At 37.8% G+C, this 20,828-nt stretch overlaps 1 protein-coding gene and 1 non-coding gene across 2 annotated transcripts; both read right to left on the reverse strand.

Moving 5' to 3' along the window:
- Positions 1–10,764: 10,764 nt before the first annotated feature.
- Positions 10,765–19,545, reverse strand: LOC115988067 (putative cyclin-B3-1). The gene is made up of 25 exons (XM_031111699.1): positions 19,460–19,545; positions 19,202–19,256; positions 19,058–19,115; positions 18,891–18,954; positions 18,352–18,403; positions 18,178–18,223; positions 17,994–18,087; positions 17,740–17,772; positions 17,396–17,453; positions 16,186–16,243; positions 16,021–16,078; positions 15,821–15,853; positions 15,676–15,730; positions 15,447–15,495; positions 15,066–15,153; positions 14,287–14,335; positions 13,729–14,073; positions 13,521–13,643; positions 12,633–12,722; positions 12,343–12,504; positions 12,173–12,232; positions 11,802–11,900; positions 11,480–11,658; positions 11,197–11,402; positions 10,765–11,106 (listed from the first exon to the last, which is right to left on the reverse strand). Exons 1-24 carry the CDS (start codon positions 19,498–19,500, stop codon positions 11,267–11,269), a joined length of 2,085 nt encoding a protein of 694 aa, XP_030967559.1. The 5' UTR covers positions 19,501–19,545; the 3' UTR covers positions 10,765–11,106; positions 11,197–11,266.
- A 347-nt stretch (positions 19,546–19,892) lies between these two features.
- Positions 19,893–19,966, reverse strand: TRNAI-AAU. Its single transcript has one exon. It is a non-coding gene; the product is annotated as a tRNA-Ile (tRNA).
- Between the last annotated feature and the right edge of the window lie 862 nt (positions 19,967–20,828).

The raw sequence follows: 20,828 nt of genomic DNA on the forward strand, positions 1-20,828 counted from the left end.
TCGTTAACCCTACAATCCGTCAAGAGCTCATAACTTTCTTGAGGAACAATCAAGACGTGTTCGCCTAGAGTCATGACGACATGCCAGGAATAGATCCCTCGGTCATAGTACACAAATTGAATGTGTTGCCCTCCTTTTCACCCGTCCGACAGAAGAAGAGAGTATTCGCCCCAGAACGAGACCAAGCAATAGCGGAAGAAGTCCGCAAACTACAAGAGGCAAGCTTCATTAGGGAAGTCTACTATCCCGATTGGCTGGCAAACGTAGTAATGGTTAAAAAAGCGAACGGCAAGTGGCGGATGTGCGTGGACTTCACCGATCTTAACAAAGCGTGTCCCAAAGATAGCTATGCCCTTCCAAGGGTAGATGTCCTAGTAGACTCGACGGCTCACCACCAGTTACTAAGCTTCATGGACGCTTTCTCAGGTTATAACCAGATCCGCATGCACGAAGCTGATCAGGAGAAGACTTCATTCGTTACCAATCAAGGCCTCTTCTGCTACAAAGTAATGCCATTCGGCCTAAAAAATGTGGGCGCAACGTACCAAAGGCTGATGAACAAGATGTTCGCACAGCAAATCGGGAGAAATGTCCAGGTCTATGTCAATGACATGCTAGTGAAAAGCCGAAAGGAAGAAGATCACCTGGAAGACCTAAGAGAAACATTCGGCACGCTTCAATCTTATAACATGAAGCTCAATCCGGGAAAGTGCGCCTTCGGTGTGACAGCAAGAAAATTCCTAGGATTCATGGTATCTCAAAGGCGGATTGAGGCCAACCCTGACAAGATCCGAGCCATAATAGAGATGGCTCCCCTGAGAAATGTGAAGAAAGTACAAAGTCTCAACGACAAGATAGCGGCATTAAATAGATTCGTGTCGAGAGCCACAGACAAGTGTCTGCCCTTCTTTCACACGTTAAAGAAGTCTTTTGAGTGGACGGACGAGTGTCAGCGAGCATTCGAAGAGTTAAAAGCCTATCTATCTTCCCTACCGCTACTGAGCCCCTCGCAACCAGGTGAAGAACTCTTCCTCTACCTGGCTGTTTCCCCTGTCGCAGTCAGCGCGGCCTTAATTAGAGAAGAGGACAGGGTACAGAAGCCCGTATACTACACCAGCCGGGCGCCTCACGGTGCCGAAGAAAGATACCCACCTATGGAGAAACTTGCCTTTGCATTAGTCACGGCAGCACGCAAGCTCAAGCCATACTTTCAAGCCCATACGGTGAACGTAATGACCGACAAGCCCTTGCGAAGGGCGACGAGCAATCCTGAAGCTGCAAGTCGACTGACGTTGTGGGCTATAGAGTTGAGCGAATTTGATATCAAGTACCGCCCATGCACAGCCATTAAAGTACAGATCGTAGCCGACTTCATAGCAGAGTTTACTCATGATGAAGACAAGGGGGCAGAAGAGTTCCCTCAGTGAAGCATATATACTGACGGATCATCCAATAGACAAGCCGAAGGAGCCGGCATCGTATTGCTATCACCTGAAGGAGACAGGATTGAATGTATGGTATGTCTTGACTTCCCCACCACCAACAAATGAAGCAGAATACGAAGCAGTAGTAGCAGGCCTCGACCTCGCCAAAGTCGCAGGAGCCGCGAGCGTAGTCATTTACTGCGACTCTCAGGTCGTGACCAATCAAGTGAACGGAGATTATGAATGCAAGGGTGAAAGGATGAAGAGATACCTTGATCAAGTAAGGGCAAGAATCGACGACCTAGAAGCCAAGATCATCCAAATCCCTAGGGGAGAAAATGAGCTCGCCGACCGCCTAGCCAAAATTGCTTCAACAGAGCATATGATAACCCCGGGTAATGTACTCTCTTTTGTTCAACTTTCTCCACTAATAGATCCCGGCAACATGCAAGAGATATGCTCCGAAAGCACCTGGACCACACCGATAGTTTCATACTTAAAGAACGGAGTATTGCCAGACGGAAAGGAGGCAGCAAGAAAACTGAAGGTTTAGGCGGCAAGGTTCGTCTTGATAAAAGACATCCTGTACAAAAGAGGTTTCTCCCATCCATATCTAAGATGCCTGGGTGCCGAAGAGGCAGACTACGTGATGAGGGAGGTACACGAAGGAATCTGCGGGAACCATTCTGGGTGGAGGTCATTGGTGCACAAGTTGGTGCAAGCTGGGTATTACTGGCCGACCATGCAAAAGGATGCCGAGGCTTATGTTAAAAGCTGTGAAAAATGCCAAAAATTCAGCAATATTATCAGGCAACCAACCGAAAAACTGACCCCGATGATGGCTCCATGGCCGTTCGCTCAGTGGGGACTAGACATTATGGGACCTTTCCCAACAGTGGTACGACAGCTGAAGTTCCTGGTAGTGGGTATTGACTACTTTACAAAATGGGTAGAAGCGAAAGTTTTGGCCACCATTACGGAGGAGAACATAAGAAGTTTTGTCTAGAGGTGCATCATATGCAGGTTTGGTATTCCTAGAGTCCTTGTCTCGGATAACGGGAGGCAGTTCGATAACGACTACTTCCGGGATTTTTGCTCACAGCTAGGGATAAAGAACCACTACTCATCCCCCGCCTATCCTCAGGCTAATGGCCAGGTTGAAGTCACGAACCGATCCTTGCTTAAAATTATCAAGACTCAGCTCGAGGGGGCAAAGGGCATATGGTCTGAAGAATTTCCAAGCATATTATGGGCATACAGGATGACGGCAAGGACCCCAACAGGAGAGACACCATTCCGACTTACGTACGGGAGCGAGGCAGTCATCCCGGCAAAAGTTGGGCTCACAAGTTACAGGGTTCACAACCATGACGAGAGCAAGAATGACGAAGCAATGCGGCTACAGCTAGACCTAGTAGACGAGATTAGGTCGGCGGCGGAACAAAGGCTCGCCAAATACCAGGATCGCATGGCCAGACACTACAACACTCGGGTCCGACACAGAGACTTCCAAATTAGAGACCTCGTACTCAGAAAAGTCATGGGTGCCACTAGAGACCCTACACAGGGAAAGCTCGGCCCCAATTGGGAAGGACCTTACCGAGTTACGTCATGGCAAAGGAAAGGCACCTGCCACCTGGAAACAATAAACGGAGAGAAGCTGCACATCCATGGAATGCCGAGCACTTGAGAAAGTACTACCAGTAGTAGTAACACGGCGAACAGCAACGATCCCCCAATTGACCAGTTAATTTAAGCTTTTTAATTATTAGTTTTTCTTCAACTATTTTTGCTACAATCATTTTTGTGCCTTTTTAAGCCCAAGGGGGCAAGTACTTTTCCCTACGCATTTCTTTTAAGAATAATCAGATACATTTTTGATTTTCTACATGGATTTTTTATTAGTGTCCACAAAGTGGACGGATCATCCTACGAGGATGGTGATTTGAAGTCCGAAATAGATGGATACAAAACAAGTCCACAAAGTGGACGGATCATCCTACGAGGATAACGATTTGAAGTCCAAAATGGACGGATACAAAACATGTCCACAAAGTGGACGGATCATCCCAAGAGGATGAAAAATTAAAGTCCAAAGTGGACAGATAAAAAGCAAGTTCACAAAGTGGACGGATAAAAAGCAAGTCCACAAAGTGGACGGATCATCCCAAGAGGATGAAAAATTAAAGTCCAACGTGGACGGATACAAAACATGTCCACAAAGTGGACGGATCATCCCAAGAGGATGAAAAATTAAAGTCCAACGTGGACGGATACAAAACAAGTCCACAAAGTGGACGGATCATCTGAGGAGGATGAAAAATTAAAGTCCAACGTGGACGGATACAAAATAAGTCCACAAAGTGGACGGATCATCCTACAAGGATAACAATTTGAAGTCCAAAATGGACGGATACAAAACATGTCCACAAAGTGGATGGGATCATCCCAAGAGGATGAAAAATTAAAGTCCAAAGTGGACGGATAAAAAGCAAGTTCACAAAGTGGACAGATAAAAAGCAAGTCCACAAAGTGGACGGATCATCCCAAGAGGATGAAAAATTAAAGTCCAATGTGGACGGATACAAAACATGTCCACAAAGTGGACGGATCATCCCAAGAGGATGAAAAATTAAAGTCCAACATGGACGGATACAAAACAAGTCCGCAAAGTGGACGGAACGGATCATCCCAAGAGGATGAAAAATTAAAGTCCAACGTGGACGGATACAAAACAAGTCCACAAAAGTGGACGGATCATCCAAGGAGGATGAAAAATTAAAGTCCAACGTGGACGGATACAAAACAAGTCCACAAAAGTGGACAGATCATCCCAGGAGAATGAAAATTTAAAGTCCAAAGTGGACGTGTACAAAAACATGTCCACAAAGTGGACGGATCATCCCAGGAGGATGAAAATTTAAAATCTAACATGGGCGGATACGAAACATGCCCACAAACTGGACGGATTATCCCAAGAACATGCCCAAAAGGTGGACGGATCGTCCCAAGAGGATGGAAATTTCATGTCCGGAATAGACGAACTTGAAACTATTCCATAAGGGGGACGGGTCTCCCAAAAGTAAATTCTTCTGACGGAGACCATCTCCAATCATGACGGATCCAATAGAAACAATAAGGAGACGGGTGTAAGTAGGTTCAACGATAGCAGAATTTAAGTGCAAAATTAAAAAGTTTGAAAAATTAAAACATTCAGCATATAAAACAGAGTGAACGGATGCATTCGACAAAAAATAAGCCCTTAAAACTCAATGTTTACATATCGTCAGCAACGGATGAAAATTGTTCACCAAGTACATTAATTTAAAAAAAAAAAAAAAAAAAAAAAAAAACCTAGCTACTAAACTTGGTCCTCATTAACGACGGACTGAGGGACCGTCTCCGTATTAGGCTGAACTTGTCCAACTTTTGCTGGTGCTGACTCCCCGTCACCAAGGGCATCGTCATCAACAAAGAGGTCATCTGTGTTATCTGAAGCCGCAGGCATGACGGATGTCTGAACTGGGTCTTCAACCTTGAACTTTGAAATGTCCAAGTCCGGATAAGCTTGCTTGACTTGACGGATGGCATCCTCGAAGCCCTGAAGGAAAGAGTCACCTAGTTCAGAAATCAGGGCGTCAGAGTCACGATACTCACGAACCGCGACGTCCTTAGCCTGACGAACCTCATTTTTCAGGACTTGTATCTCCTTGTCCTTGTTCTCAAGAGTCTTCTTTGCCTCTTCCGTCACCTGTTCAAGATTTTTCCTTGCCTTCTCTGAAAGTTCAAGCTTCCTCTCCATCTTGGGTTTCCAATTCCGCAACTGATTAAGCTCGTCCTCCGTCTGCTCCGCTTTCGCCCGTACACGATCCAAGGCCGTCTTATGACTGAGGCACCATCCCATCAACCCCTTCATCATGACCATTGCCTAAAAAAAATGATAATAGTGGTAGTTATGAAATGAAGTGGGACAAAAAAGAAAGGTAATTAAGTAGACGGACTGTCTTACCTATGTAATCGCAAAAAGACCCGTCTCACCCATGGCCTCTGTCGAATGGTTGTCAAGGTCTTCATAATCCTCCGCCGACATAGTGGAGGAAATCTGTTCTAAGGCATGCTTAGAATCCTCCCGAAGAAGGACAGGTGGCTTCTCTTGATCCTTCGACGGCCCTTTCATGAGGCCCTTGCCGACCCCATGCTTAATTGGAGTGGTCGTCTTCGCTGGCTCGGCCATAAGTCCCACGACGGGTTCCAAGGACACTTTGGCCTTCTTGGCCTGACGATCCCCTTTGGGCTGCAGTTTCCTCTTGATGGACAGATTGCTTGGGCCCGTCCCAGCTGGAGCAACATCGCCGATATTCTTTGCAGCTTTGGATCTTATCAAGGCTCTCCTCTTTGGCGTCGTCCATTTTTGAAAAGTGGTTGGCACTGTTAGCTATCAAAATATAATACGGAACTTATCAAGAATAGGATGACGGACTTACGCCTCCTAATCTGTTCCTTGTACTTGACGGCGGCTGCTGTTGGTTCTGGTCCGTCACAATACCAATGGATGGTTTTAAGTGACACCAATTTCGCCCAAGTCCTTTCCTCCGGCTGGGTCTTTGAGAAAAATTTTTCGAGGAAGGCGAACTCTTTAATGTCCACTTGGGGGCATCGTCTAACTGCAAAGGAGGAAGGACGGTTAAATTGGCTAAAAACAGATACTAAAATGAAGTTAAATTTTTAGGACGGTCCATACTAAACGGGTGTAATATGCCCCAAGTCGTGTCGACGAGCATGTAATCCCTGTCCCCTAGACGACACATCCAACCGTCACCCTCTAGAAAGAAGTAATGGCTCTTCCAATCCCTATTCGAGTCCGGCTTGTCATAGATGACCTTCAGTAGCGGACTCCTGGGGACGAAGCTATATATTCCCCTGGACCTATCAATTTCGTCCGGACGGTAGCAATGAAGGAACTCCCTAACCGTCAGCCTTTTAGCACTGTCGGACATTGCGCCGTACAGAATCTCCATCGCTATGAAGACCCTCCAGGCGTTAGGGGAGATCTGGTTCACGGATAGTTCCGAATATCGGAGGAGCTCATGGCGAAGCGAACTTAATGGGAACCTGAGTCCAGCCTTTAACATTTGCTCATACACCCCGACACCCTCTACCCCTTCATAATATCATCTCTCTGATTTATGTGGTAGACGGATGGAAATATTGTCTGGAATTTGATAGTTATCTCTAAATGTTTTGAAGTGCTTTTCTTTGATGACAGATGTGAAGTAATTCACCGTCCACTCTGGTAACATGACGAACTCCCTGAGCCCATCAGCACCGACGACTGATCTAACAATCTGTTCCTCACCGTCATCAACGCCCTCTTCTTGTTCAACCACCTCCGTGTCCTCATATGTTGAGGACGAGGAGGAGGAAGACGGATTCCTATCATCATCTGGACTCTCTTGTTCTTTGTGACCGGACGGATATACTTGCTTGTAATCTAGCCCGTCACGAACAACCGACTGATTACTGGACGCACTAGACATTTCCTACATGAAACGACAAAAACCTAAGACTCTGACGGGTCTATATATTCATGACGGATGTGGATAGTAAGGTGAATTAAAACAAAATTGGTCTTGGGAAAAAGAGCACTTACCAAGTTTGTGAGCGAATGGAGGAAGTAAGATGCCGACGATCGAAGCAACTAGATGATTCTGCCTCTTACAGTATGACAGATGGGTTCTGACAGGTGTGACGAGTGAGCTCTGACAGGTGAATTTTTGCTGAAAGTGGAGAAATGAGAAGGAAGAATCTCTTATTTATAAGGAAGATGCACGGAAGCCGAAGCGACGCTTCGATCCGAGATAAAACCCAATCGAATTACGACACGTGTCATCCCCATTAATGACTTTCTTACAGCCTGTCAGTAATTGGTATGGTCGACGGTTTCCTCGCTTGCACCGTCATCTTAACTTGCATGAGTCCGTCAACTCGTTGTGGCTGTAACTTTAAATCCTTCGCTTTAGTACTCGTTTGTCTCATTCCGTCATGAAAAATATTCGTCACGCCCTTAACTTAGGATCGTCACCCCATGGTTCCTTTGTTCCAAACTGACGGACCCTTGGGGTGAAGGGGGCAACTGAAGAGGATAAAATATGAGCCTGATGGGCCTATGAAAATGGGCCTGACGGATTGGAATTGTTGGGCCAATATAGAGGTGGTCCAACGCCCGTTAAAGCCCATCGCTGAAAGATACAGTAAGGGCCCTTGATCTAAGGTCTCTATCACTCATCGCATAATCACCCTAGAGTCCCAAAATGGAAATCCTAGCATGAGGGGGATTCTAGAAGATACGCACGCTAAAAGTAGATCTCCTCTATAAGGAAAAACTTTGCTCACCACGCTCGGAAATATTCAAGTAGAGTTCTATAAGGAAAAGACTTCCAGACCAAGGAGGAGTAGCTGATCACCTACTACTATAAAATCCCCAATACCCTCACAAGAGAAGGTACGCATAATTTACCCTCTCTAGCACTCTAGAGTTGTGAGAATAATTCTAACTTGACCTTCGGAGGGTATTTGGCCGGCACCACACCGGTGCTCTCTAAGGTCTTCAGTTATTTTGTTGTGCAGGTTCACGTTGAGTCGCGAGTACTGTGTGACCTATTGGTGATATTTTCGGCATCATCAAAAGCCAATGTGTATTTGTTAGAATCAAGCATTATTTAGTAGCCACACTTTCAAGCAATATCATTATTTTTTAATTAAATCTCCCATGTTTAGTTATTTCTTTAAGTACTATAATGAATATTATATTTTGAATCTCAACTAACTATATATTGAAAAACAATTTAAAACTTAAAAAAGAAAACCTAGTTCCAAATATTTTCTACTTTTATATTTACACATCTATAACTCAAATTTATTGATCACTGTTAAAATTAAAGGTGCAAGAGGAAGAAACTAAAAAGAACTTATTCTAACATTACTCTTTAATTTATTTAGTTTCGCTATGTTAGATTTGAGAAGCTTATGAATGTTGAATAAGAAATAGTAGTGCCGTACGAGTATAGCATTTTTTTTTTTTTGGAGGAACAGCATAAATGAGCTTATGCAGTTTTAACTCCATCATCGACAAATTTAAGGGCAGACATAATATTCCACCATATTTTGGTTGAAGTAGCTTTATGTGTCCTAGAGGCATTCGTTGCAAGTAATGTGTACACAGCACATCAGTCCATTAAAAGAAGGTATAAAATTCAATTCTACAATTACAGTTTAAAACAGCATTTCCCTACAATATCACCACTTTCAAAGTAGAACCTACAGTAGGATGGTACAGAATTCAACACTAAAAGGATCTATAAAGCCATTGTTGCCACTTGCCCAGCCATGAAGACATGCCAGTTAAAAGGGGTGGTATGGTGGTTCATGATTGAGCAATGGTCACATAAAAGTGATAAAACCCAGAGAAAGTCAGGCAGTAAATGAAACTTGTACAACAACAGTTTGGCTCATGTCTGATGGCATAATTTGGGACTTTCGAAAAACTGAAAGATAAAACCATGTATGTTTTGAACACACATCCAGCACAATTATCATTATATTACATGACTAGTCAAGAATTTACTGATACTAAAATTGGAGTGCATGCGAATTTGTAAAATAATAAGTTAGTCAAATTCTAACATGATACAGCAACATTAGCAAGTTTTGAAAATTATAACATGATCGGCATATAGGATATAGTTACGACACGGGGACAGCATCCCAAATAAAGTGTTTGTGCAACCTAGATCATTATATTACATGAATAGCTACGAATTTACTAATACTAAAATTAGAGCGCATTTACGTATCCATCTCAATTGAATGAGACTGCTCCGACTTCCAACCCTCCTGCCATTTACAAAATGAAGCTGAAGTGCTATTGAAATTGATATTTAATCACGGTAAATACCATTTATACCCCTCTTTATTACAGTTTTTAAGTTTTATATGAAATTTTGTATTCTATAATTTTTTACAAGAAATAAAAGAAAGAATAAAGTGAAAAGCTTGACAAGTATTTTCTTTATATAACATAAAATAAAATGGATAATTTGCTTTAGGTTTTGTTTGGTTTGTGTTGGTATTGAGTGGAACTTGATATTAACAATTTAACGTGTCAATTATGCTCACAAAGTTTAAGTAAGGAGTATCGTTCATTCAACTCTCGGCGAAGGGGAATGTCATTTCATTATCATTAATAATTTAGGTAAAAATATTTTATTAAAAATAAAGTATTTCATTAGTAAAATTGAGATTCAAGGGCATTAACTTAATTTATGCAATTTATTATGAGTTTTTTTTTTATAATATTTTGAGACATTTTAATAAATAACTAAATCAATGAATAAACTAATTTAAGAGAACCTTTTTCTTCTTTTTTTTTCCTTTTTTTCTTTTGAAAATCTAAGGGCACTTGAAGACTAGTTTTGCTCTCATAGTTTAAATGACAAGTCTCAAACCCATTACTTCTCAACCGTTCTTTTTAATTATTATTTTATCCTGTAGGCTATACATTGGGGCTTCTTGGCAAAAATAACATTATTTTATTAACAATTAATAAAGATATTGTTGCAAACAAATTATTTGGGAGAATAACCTATTCACAAAACCATGTTTTAAAAGCACCATTTCTAATGGTGAAATCATGTTTTAAAAACAAAATTTTACAAATATATATGAATTGAATTCAAGTTACACCTAATGAAAATCCCACCGTTGAATTACATGTTTTATATGTACTTAACATTCATACCAATTTTTATGTCAATTGGATGTTATTTACCATTCAATCTGTAAACTCATTTTTTATGCATTATTTTAAACTACAAAAACTTGAATTTAAACAAGTGATTGATGACATTGAGAATATACAAAAATAATGTAATCTAACGGTAAATTTGTCAAAATTTACATCCAATTAAAAAATATTGAGTGGTTTAATATTACTTAGAGTTACACTAGGTGTAACTTAAACCTAACCCTATATATATATTTGTTTAGTCAAAAGTTGATGGGACTTAACGTACAATTGAAAATACAATTTTAGTATTATCACATTTTGCACTAAAATTGCATTCTGAACACAATTTCTTTAAGTGCTACGTCCACAATATTTTCACAATAAATTTTAAATGATAGGTTGGTATTGACTATTATGAGTAGGAAAAAATTAATTGAAGTGATAAATTCAAATTAAAACTAATAACAACTTACCACATATGATTTTTTGTAAAAAATGTTGTGTAGGCAGAACTTTTAAAAGGAATTCATTAAAAAAAATGGCAGTACTAAAAAGGAACTGAAATGCATAACGCATCATTGATTAGCAATGGTGATAATGCTAGAGTACAACATGCAAAGTTACAAGTAACTTGGCTAGAGCACAAGATGCAAACTTACAACAAGTATCTTGATATGTGAACTATAATGAAAATCAACACCAATTTTACCATGAACACAAAATAGAAATATCAACCACAATACATGGGCGGCGGCAGCTGGCAAATCAAGGCGCTTCCAAGAAATAATTTGGAGAATGTCCAAGATTAACAACCAGCGGAGGTCTATTTCCTCAATTTTGTAAAATTGCTATGAGATAATACTTCAAGGATGAAATTAAGTAGATCTTCCTGCATAACTTTCAGAACAAAAACACTTTTTGAGATGTGCGGAAGTGATAAAAAGAGGTATGTCATGCAAAAGATTCAAATTGAGCCGAAAATCTCACCTGCATATTTTCCAGTATCATTAGGTTTTGCTGATCTAATTACAGAGAGAAGCTATCCACACAAGTCAAATCAAAGAGGAAGCCTATCTAAAGGTTTTATTGCTGCAGCACCACTGAGATCAGGCCTCATGTACTTCTCATATGAGACTCTCAACTGTCCTTTTCCAGCAGCTTTATGGGATCTTATGATCATCTGTGCGCAATCCCTGCAGCAATCAAATAAACATAATTGAGATTCTAAGGAGAGTCAAAAGTGAAGAAGGTGCTGAATCTTACAAAGTACCTGAGTTGGGACTCTTCATAGCGTGCATGTTTGCAAATCAGAGGGGTCCAAGCTGGAGTCATGTGCAGGGTACACCTTGCAACATAGAGAGCTGATGCACATAGCAATGAGGGCTTAAACTTAAGAGATTCATGTTCAACTAAGCAGAGCTCAATGAGGTAGAATGCCAGGTGTTCAAGCTGTGAGCAATTTCCACAAGGAGTAACAAACAATCAGCAAACAAATTGAGGATTGCAATCATATCTAGTCCACATATTAAACAAAATCTGAGCATTTACTAACTACAATTAGTAGAGTGGACTTTTAAATGCTACTAAAATACCTTTGAGTCTGACTGAGCAGCCTTAAGAAACCTTAACATGAACACATAAGGAGTAGCCACATTAAGACGAAACTTCAATTGCTTAAGAATGAGCCTCTCCTGGAGAGCAAAGTCAAGGTGCTTAGTTAGAATCAATAAAAAGTGCTACTATAAATGGCTTTTTGACAAATCATCCATATCAATGGTTTGTATACAAAAAGTAAAAAATCAGCAAAGTAACCAGCAACATTTTATATATATTCCCAGAAAAGCAGGATCATTTGGACATATGAACTCTGTAAACATATTCATCCTCGTTGTATACTCCACAATCTAAAGAAAAGAGGAAAAAGAACTTGAAAAAGAATGCTCATGAGTGGACGCTAACATACCATTGCAAGCATTTGATCTCTTGTGTACGACTCGGCTGAGATGCTGATTAAATCCTTGACCTGTATTGAAAGGAGCACACAAATCAGGTAAGCATGTAAATTGGAAAAAACTCATGACATTAAAACAAGTTGTGATAAGAAGCACGTGAGTTGTACTCATTAATACTTACCCTTGGATGCCAAAAGTCTTCATATTTTGATGCTAGCAAGAGTGCAGTAAGACCAACCAACTGCATTTCATTCTTCTTTACTGAAGCTTGTGAGAGATATCTGTCTAACAATGTCACCATGAGATATAGAGTTTCTTGCATCAAATCAAATTTGAAGTGTACCTATAACAAGAGTGATAAAAATTTCAGTGAAGAATTGGGCAAATCATCAGAATGCATTGATAACCACTATGGGAAAAGCAAAAAGGAAAAACATGTAATCAGAATGCTTTGGAAGAAAAGATATGTACCTCAATTAACCAATTGATCAATATGCCCCGCATATGAGCTGTAATGTCTGTCTGAATTGACATGTAATTTTCCATTGATGGATTCTGTGCCTGCAGTCAAGCCAATTTAGCATATAGGCAGATCATCAAGCTGAACCGGTTTGGACAGTAGTGCTAGAATGCCAAACTCAGACAATAACATAGAGCTAAGAATTTCAGGTCCCATATGTCTTGACAGAAAATACAACTTAACAATCATTAACTAAACATAAACAAAGTGAATAATGTCATGTCAGTCAAGCACATTACTCCTGTTTGAGGCAACCATGAAAGTGTAAAGCTTCTCTTGATAAGATCTAGCAAAAGAAATTGTTTGAAAAGTCAACTCCTTTTCCATTTGTTTATTTTAGTTTATAATAAGAAGCATTATTTAGAAAATTGATAAATCTTTTAATTTTAGAGAAAATGTATTAAAAGCTGTCTCCTGAAATAGTTGGAATTTCTAAGGTGGACAAAACAAAATGCGACAGAGGGAGTACCAGTTACCATCTATTTTCTTCATAACTTTAAAAATATGAGTGATAAATCAAGTAATCTCTTATCAGACTGTCTTGTCATAAGATACAGATAATTAAAAACTAAAACTGAGAATATATGCCACCGGCATACTTAAAAAAAAAAAAAAAGGATTTGCTCTAGATACCCACAGATCCCTGGTAGATTGGGATCCCATTCCTTTGATTTCATTCCTCTTTCTACTTTATCAGTTCCCAAGCTATTGCATTACAACACTTGAGAAATATAATGTAAAAAGTTTGTTAAGCATACTATCCTGACCAGAATAAAAAATAAAAAAGTAAAAAATTGGTAGAAGAATAAAGTAATAGATAGGAAGACATTATACATCACCTCTGTAACCCAATAGTACTGATAGATCTCATCAACATATTCAGCAACTTCTAGTTGATTGCAATTGTCATCAATATTTGGTAGCTTTTCCAGCTTCATAACTTCACCGCAGTCCTCCAGTAACTGCAAGATAAGACCAATTGTAATTGAAATTTGCAAAAAAAAGGGTAAATACATTACATTAAAATATAATATAGTATGCCTCAACCTTTGATCCTGCCATCAATAAAGATGTATAAGATCTCCTCCGTTTCGATTTCTTGGGAATGACATCCGATACAGTACTTGGGTTGGCATTGCCATCAGATGGAAGCTGTCCTTGAGTAACTTCCTGTGGAACCACAACTGCAGCACCAGCAGATGGAAGCTTTCCTTGAGTAGCTTCATATGGAACCACAACTGCAGCATTCTCAGAAATAGAAGATGTCACTGCTTCCTCCTTGTTCTTAGAGGAGATTGCAGCAACAGATGTTGACTTGTTAATATTTAATATGTTCTTGGATTTTAAAGTCCTTTGAGCTAGGGTAGCCTGGAGTGTGGTCTTCACAGTTGGCTGTATCATTAATAATATTAGAAGGGAATCAAATTGCTGATACTAATAAAACATATTGACACATCTAGTAATGATAAACTGATTAATCTTGATACTATTGGTTTTTAAGAAACAAAAATTGGATTCTCTGGTAATTATTGATAAAGTTAATGTAAGCCCAATATCAAAACAACACGGAGCATCATTAAAATTTATAAAAAAAATGTCACATACCCTCACAGATTTTCTTGTCAATGCGTGAGCCTCTACATTAGTTTTGCCCCTGGCATCATACATGCAAATTAAATTAGTATGTAGAAATCTCAACCTTATCCAGTTAACCATCCTTGGAAACTGAAAAAGAAAAGGTGATATTAAATATCTTTGCTTACAATTACAAGTACAAAGTAGTAAAATGAGTTATTAAAGTTGAAAAGGCATGTAAAGTTTCTGCGTTCCTGTTTCTGAGAAAGGAAAAAGAAAACCAGAATCCAAACTCTACATAACAGCCTGACATTTCCTTTTCTCTAAAAATTTGGAAAGACACAAATTGCTTAAAGTCATATGTGACATCTACAAGAAAAAGAAAAAAAAATGATTCTGAGCACACGTCCATCAGTATAGGCAAAGAAAGAGAACAGTAGTCATTTAAGGTGAAATATTCACGGTGTAAAAATGCTCTATGCATATATTAACGCTATGCAGAATAGTTTTAGCTAAAGAGTATGACTGGGGAATCCAAAGTCAAGCTAGAATCACATTTTCTGCTTGTGTAAGGTCAAATATATAATTGCAGTAGATTTAAAGACTTTAATTAGCAGTATTAACATATAAATACACTCACATGCCATGTGCAAGCCTTACTGACTAGAACACTGAGGGCAAGTATACTGCCATTTCATTTATGCAGAAGCAGAATTGAATGAACAACTAGCAAGATTATTGGAAAGATTTTCAAGTACATCTAAACAGGCTGTGAGATAATAATGCTTGTATGTATCATTGTTACTCACATTATTAGGAAGCCATCACTCATTCGATTCTGCCAAAGATGGCTCCTATTGTTTATCCGGGATGCTACTTTCTTGCCAGCTTTAGGAACTGAACCCAGCAATAAAATTATTAACGACAAAAAAAAGAAAAAAGAAAAATCAATGCAGATTTAGTTGAGCATAAATGCATAAAATGATTACAGCAGGCCCATTTATGAACAATTTTCTAAAATTTAACATTTTAATTAATTTAAGAGAAGATATACATATGATGCACAGTAGACTGCATCATGTCTACAAGTTCTGGCCAACTAAAGGATTAACTAAAGCCAACAACACATTCTGATCAGTATAGCTCTTTGCCATTGCACGTAAAGAACTAGGCAAATCACCATAGCTAACCTGGATATCCACTTCTTTCTTTGCCCTTGTCAGAACTTTCAGCATTTTCCTGCAAGCAAAATAGATTAAATATAAAAAAGAAAAGGAAAAAATATTTAGCAACAAGAACCTAACTGGAAAAAGAAACAAATCATTAGGAAAAGCAGAAGAAAACTCTGCAATCCAGATCTTTAATTAAAATAGGAAAAGAAAAGAGAGAGAGAGAGAGAGAGAGGAGAATCACAACTACCTTTTGGATATTTGCCTGTGCCTGGGTCACCCTCTTTAGCACCGGTAAAGACTTCCTTCAAGCAGAGAGTGATAATAAAAATTGTGTCAACAGCAAATACAAGATTTATTCATGTCACATAGAACATAGAATATTTGAAGGATACCTATTTGATATAAGAGAAGTTCTTATGGTCCTCCTGATAAATAAAAGAAAGTGTCATGAAGAGAATGTCCACAAATATAAGTTCTAAAAGACATGAGCCACATACAAGTTTAAAAACACTCATCAGCAAAGAGCCTCCAAATGAGAGCGCCTATTCTAACAATATAAAGGGGGGAAAAGAAAAACCAGGGTTACAAATACCTGTCGTTGGTAACAACAGAATCACGGCTTTGACCCATGGTCTTGTTCCTGAAAGAATCTGAAGAGGGCTTCTAATGTTTAAAACTTAATATTTTTTAAACCAAGTAACTACCTATTGTAATACAAATCATAGAAATAACAATAGTAAAAAGGATAACAAATCACCTCTCTTGGAAGTGTGTACATCACCAACACCTTGACTTACATTTTCCTGCATTTTGCCCTCAATTAGAATAAAAAAAAAAAAAAAAAAAAAACAGCATCTCTTGCAGAAAAAAAAAAAAAAAGAATTCAAAAAAAAGTAATGTGAAGGGAGGAGAGATAAATATTTTTCTTAATATGTAAGTTTTGGCCCCAAGTGAAGGGAGGAGAGATTTGCACTAGTGACCTCTGCTTTATAAGGCATGGTCACTAGTTGATTGTGCTATCCCTTCGGGTTATTTACTAATATATACTAAGAAATGCTTATAACCAAGGCAGAAAAAGGAGTTTTTTGTAAACTTAGAAACATTATTCTTAAATAAGTCAACAAGTTGTGTTAGAAACAGAAAAACAACTGACTTTACCAAGCTATCATATTGACTTTAATTTCATGGGCATCCTTACAAATAATAGATTTTTGAAACTAAGTCCAAACCCATTATCTGGAAATTCCAAAGATTAAGAGAAATCATTCTTTTACTTTGCCCTTCCCAATTATGATATGCATTTTTTTTTTTTTTTGTAAGAGATACTTCCTACCCTCTTTGTTTCAAGATCATCACTTCTCATTATTTAATATGTGTGTGTGTGTACATGTGTGTGTGAGCGCCCACGCACGCTTCTAGCAATAGAAGAATTAACTAAAATCAGAATATGCTCCAATGTTAGTTTCATATATCAATTACCTTCTCTAAGTTTATCATTTCGAGATACTTGCAATTTTTTAAGAAGGGGACCTGATGCAGTTTTAAAACCATTTTTTCACCATTTAGAAATGAAGCAGTAATTAAGCAAGTTTTTTAATCGGATATTTTGTTCATCATTTTTTATTAGTACATTACACATGCACCAATGGGCTTTGAACCCGCACCCTCATACTTGGCCATTCTTGTGTGCAGCATAAGTTCCATTTGAGCTAGAACTCATTGGCCTATTCCATTCTTCATTTATTGAAATGGTATAGTAGCAACAAATCTTGATACTTTTTAGCAACATTTATTAAGTACAAATGCCATTAGAATAAATGAGTCAGCATCATCGATTAGAATGTTTTATACCTTTCTAACAAATATATTATAAAAGGAGACAAAAAATCAGAAGATCAATGCAATGAAACTGTAAAGGAAGCTAAGAATCAGTACAAAATTATTTCAATCGGTTTTGGTTTCTATACCGTAAAGGATTTCCTTGAGGATACATTTATAGTCCTTCCACCTGGACCCATGGAAACCCTAGAAAGAAACAAAACAAATGTTGTACTTGATCAAAAAAAAAAAAAAAAATTACTAGCATGGAGAAACTTAAAAAATAAACAAATAAATAAAATACGAAAGAAGATACAGAAAGACCCATCAAAACAAACTAAAGAATAGTACTAATATTTTCTTTTACTAAACCATTTTCATAGTCAAGACTGCTATGATACATAAATCCTGAATTACGAACACATTATTTTGACATGCATGTAGATGAAAAAGAATGATTACAAGCCTGCTAATCAAGGTTTAGAGTACATACCGTTGCAAAGATGTTCTTTCACTTTTACTTTTCCTGCAATGCAATAAATCATGTAGCTTTAGAACTCTACTAGTTTCAGGACCAAAAAGGCTAAAAACCTATAATAGCATTCTGTTCCCTATTCTTTGAATTTTTTTTTTTTTCAAAAAAAAAGGGCACTCTCTCCCCCCAACAACCCCTCTTCTCCCCCAAAAAAGGAAAGAACAATAATGGTAAATTAGAAGGTAATTTTTTCAAAATGAAAAGATACTCACGTAAGCTTAAGGCCAACCGGCATTGCCTTCCTTGAAGAGTTTCCCTGGGCATTGCTGACATCAGCAAGCGCTTTTCTTCTGACATTTGTACTTGCTGAAAAAGCCAGTCTAAAACTGTTGAAAATAGTTCTCAGAGTATAACTTGAGCTCCATTGACAAATATACTCTACTTAAGGAGCCTTACCAGAGCTAATTAGTTTGCCTTTGCTCTTCTCCATATTATTCACACCCTTCAGATAAGAAATAAGAATGAATGTTGAACTCCATACTCATAAAAGCATCAACATTGTCAATATTCTCTATATACTGCTGCTAAGAGCAACCAAAACTACCAAGGAAAGGACTGAAGAAGTATTACCCGCACACTAGTCAGATTAGCCCTTTTACTAGCAATTACAGATTTCCCCTCGCTGAAAAAACAACAAGAGTAGATAAATAAAAACGAAGTAAAGAAAATATAAGTTCCCCTTACCCCCAGGTTGGTCGCCAAGAAAACCAAACTAAGAGCAACTGAGTTTCATGCTACAAAACAAGAATAAGTAACTTTTATGCTTTATGCTGTTTTCTTATTCTAAAAGTGTGAAACTAACCTCATCTAAGAATGTACAACAAAACTATTAAAGTTTGATAAACCAAATTATGTCAGCAACAGCAGCCAATATGCATAGAAATGATAAATCTTACATTGTTGCCAACAGTGTCCACTCAAACAAAAACAAAGTACTGAACAGCTGCTAGACTTTCATAGTTTAATTAACCCTCTTGTTTTGTTGAATGGAAACCGCAGTAACATAAAACATAAAAATATTAAAAACCCATATTTTTTTTCTTTTATCTCCTCCCTTTCCTCAAATTACTAATAATCTAATAACAAATAGCATGCATACATAAACTTACTTGCCATCAGCATCAGCTTTAGCTGCTTCACTTTCCACATAAACCTTCAAATTTCTAACACCCACTACATTCAAAAAAATAGATTTAAAATTAAAATTCAAAGCAACTTAACATATCGCTAAGTTGAAGCGCGCCACACACAAAAGAGAATGTAATGAAAAATGTACCACTTTTGGAAGCGCGACTATCATCGCCAACACGGTTCAAACCGGCAGCGAATTTTCCCTAACATTGTCAAGAAAACAAGTCTTGTAAAAAAAAACATGAATGAGCAAAATAAGAATCCGATTACAGGGTTTAGTGTGCCGTACCTTCGCAGTCACCATTGCGATACTTCTTTTCTTGATTCCTTCAAATTCTCTAAACCTGATCGAAAATTTTTGAGTGAAATTTGCAAAAAATAAAAAATAAATAAAACAAAATTAAATAAATTAATAAAATTCGCTAAAACCTAAAATTACTATAAAAGTTCATAATTCGCTAAAATGAAAAAAAAAGATTAATGAAATTAGGGTTTGTACGAAAAAGAAATTAAAAAATAAAAATCGGGCAAAAAAGAAAATCTATACATGATTGTTATCCCAAACCCTAGATCTTTCAGTATTTTCATAAAGAAAGTGATTGAGTGAGAAGATACGAAAAATTAGGGTTTTTGGATTGTACCTAAAAAACTTGAGGAGATCTAATATTTTCTTCAGCCACAGAGAGAGAGAGAGCGAGAGAGAGAGAGAGAGCGAGAGAGAGAGAGAGACCGTTGAGTTTGAATCTGAAGTGAATTTTCAGAGAGCGCTTTGTTTGTTTTTTGAAAATAGTGTGATTTTACGTTAATACCCCGTCCTTGTTGGGGAATTATTTGAAAAATAATGTGATTTTGGGGAATTGCATGAAAATAATGTGGTTTTACATTAATGCCCCTAATATTGTTGCGGAATTAAAAAAGTAATGTGATTTTACGTTAATACCCTTGACGTTGATGGGGAACTAGGGAAAAATAAATTTTATTGGCCCATGCAGGTCTCGAACCTGCGACCTTCGCGTTATTAGCACGACGCTCTAACCAGCTGAGCTAATAGGCCAATTGTTGGAATTCGTTTTGTATATTAATATAATTATATGTTCTGTTTTGGATTTAGTGTGTCTAAATACTTTAATACTAAATTTTCCATTTCAAAATTAAATAATAAGACAAAATTTTCCTCCAAATTGATTTACTTCCAAAAAAAAAAAACCAATAAATCACTCACATTGAACTTGTAATACACCAACAAAAATGGATTTTAGCTATAGTGCCCAAAATTACAGAGCATTGTAGTTTAGGGAACATATCTTCTTTGCTGCTTCTCTTTCCTAATCTCTCTTCCCAAATTTCTCACACACACACACACTCTCTCTCTCTCTCTCTCTCTCTCTCTCTCATACTCAAAAGCAAAAAAAAAAAAAAAAAAAAAAGACACTCAAATACAACAACAACCAAAACCTTAGTCCTAAATCATAAGTCCTCATTCTTGAATGTACAAAGTTAAAATGAAAATGAAAAAAAAAAAAAAAAAGATTCATGTAATTAGGGTTTGTACCAACAAAATTAACAATAAAAACTAGTCCAAAAAAAAAAACTATACAAGATTCTTATTCCTAACCCTAGACCTTTTGGTCCTTTCATTCACATTGGAAACACATGGAAATAAATTTTTTTTTTTAAGTGGTTGAGTGAGAAAATACAAAAAATTAGGGTTTTCTCAATTGTACCTAAAAAACTTAAGGAAAAACACTCAGATCTCTTCATTCTGATATTTTCTTTGGCCACTTGAAAGGCCACCGCTCACTTTGCCTTTGAAAACGTAATTTTAGATTAATATTTATAAAAAAATAAAAATAAAAACACTTTGCCTTCCGCTCGCTTTGCCTATTGAAAAAAAAAATGTGATTTTACATTAATAT

The sequence above is a fragment of the Quercus lobata genome, chromosome 4 (genome assembly GCF_001633185.2).
Source record: "Quercus lobata isolate SW786 chromosome 4, ValleyOak3.0 Primary Assembly, whole genome shotgun sequence".
Taxonomy (NCBI): Eukaryota; Viridiplantae; Streptophyta; class Magnoliopsida; order Fagales; family Fagaceae; genus Quercus; species Quercus lobata.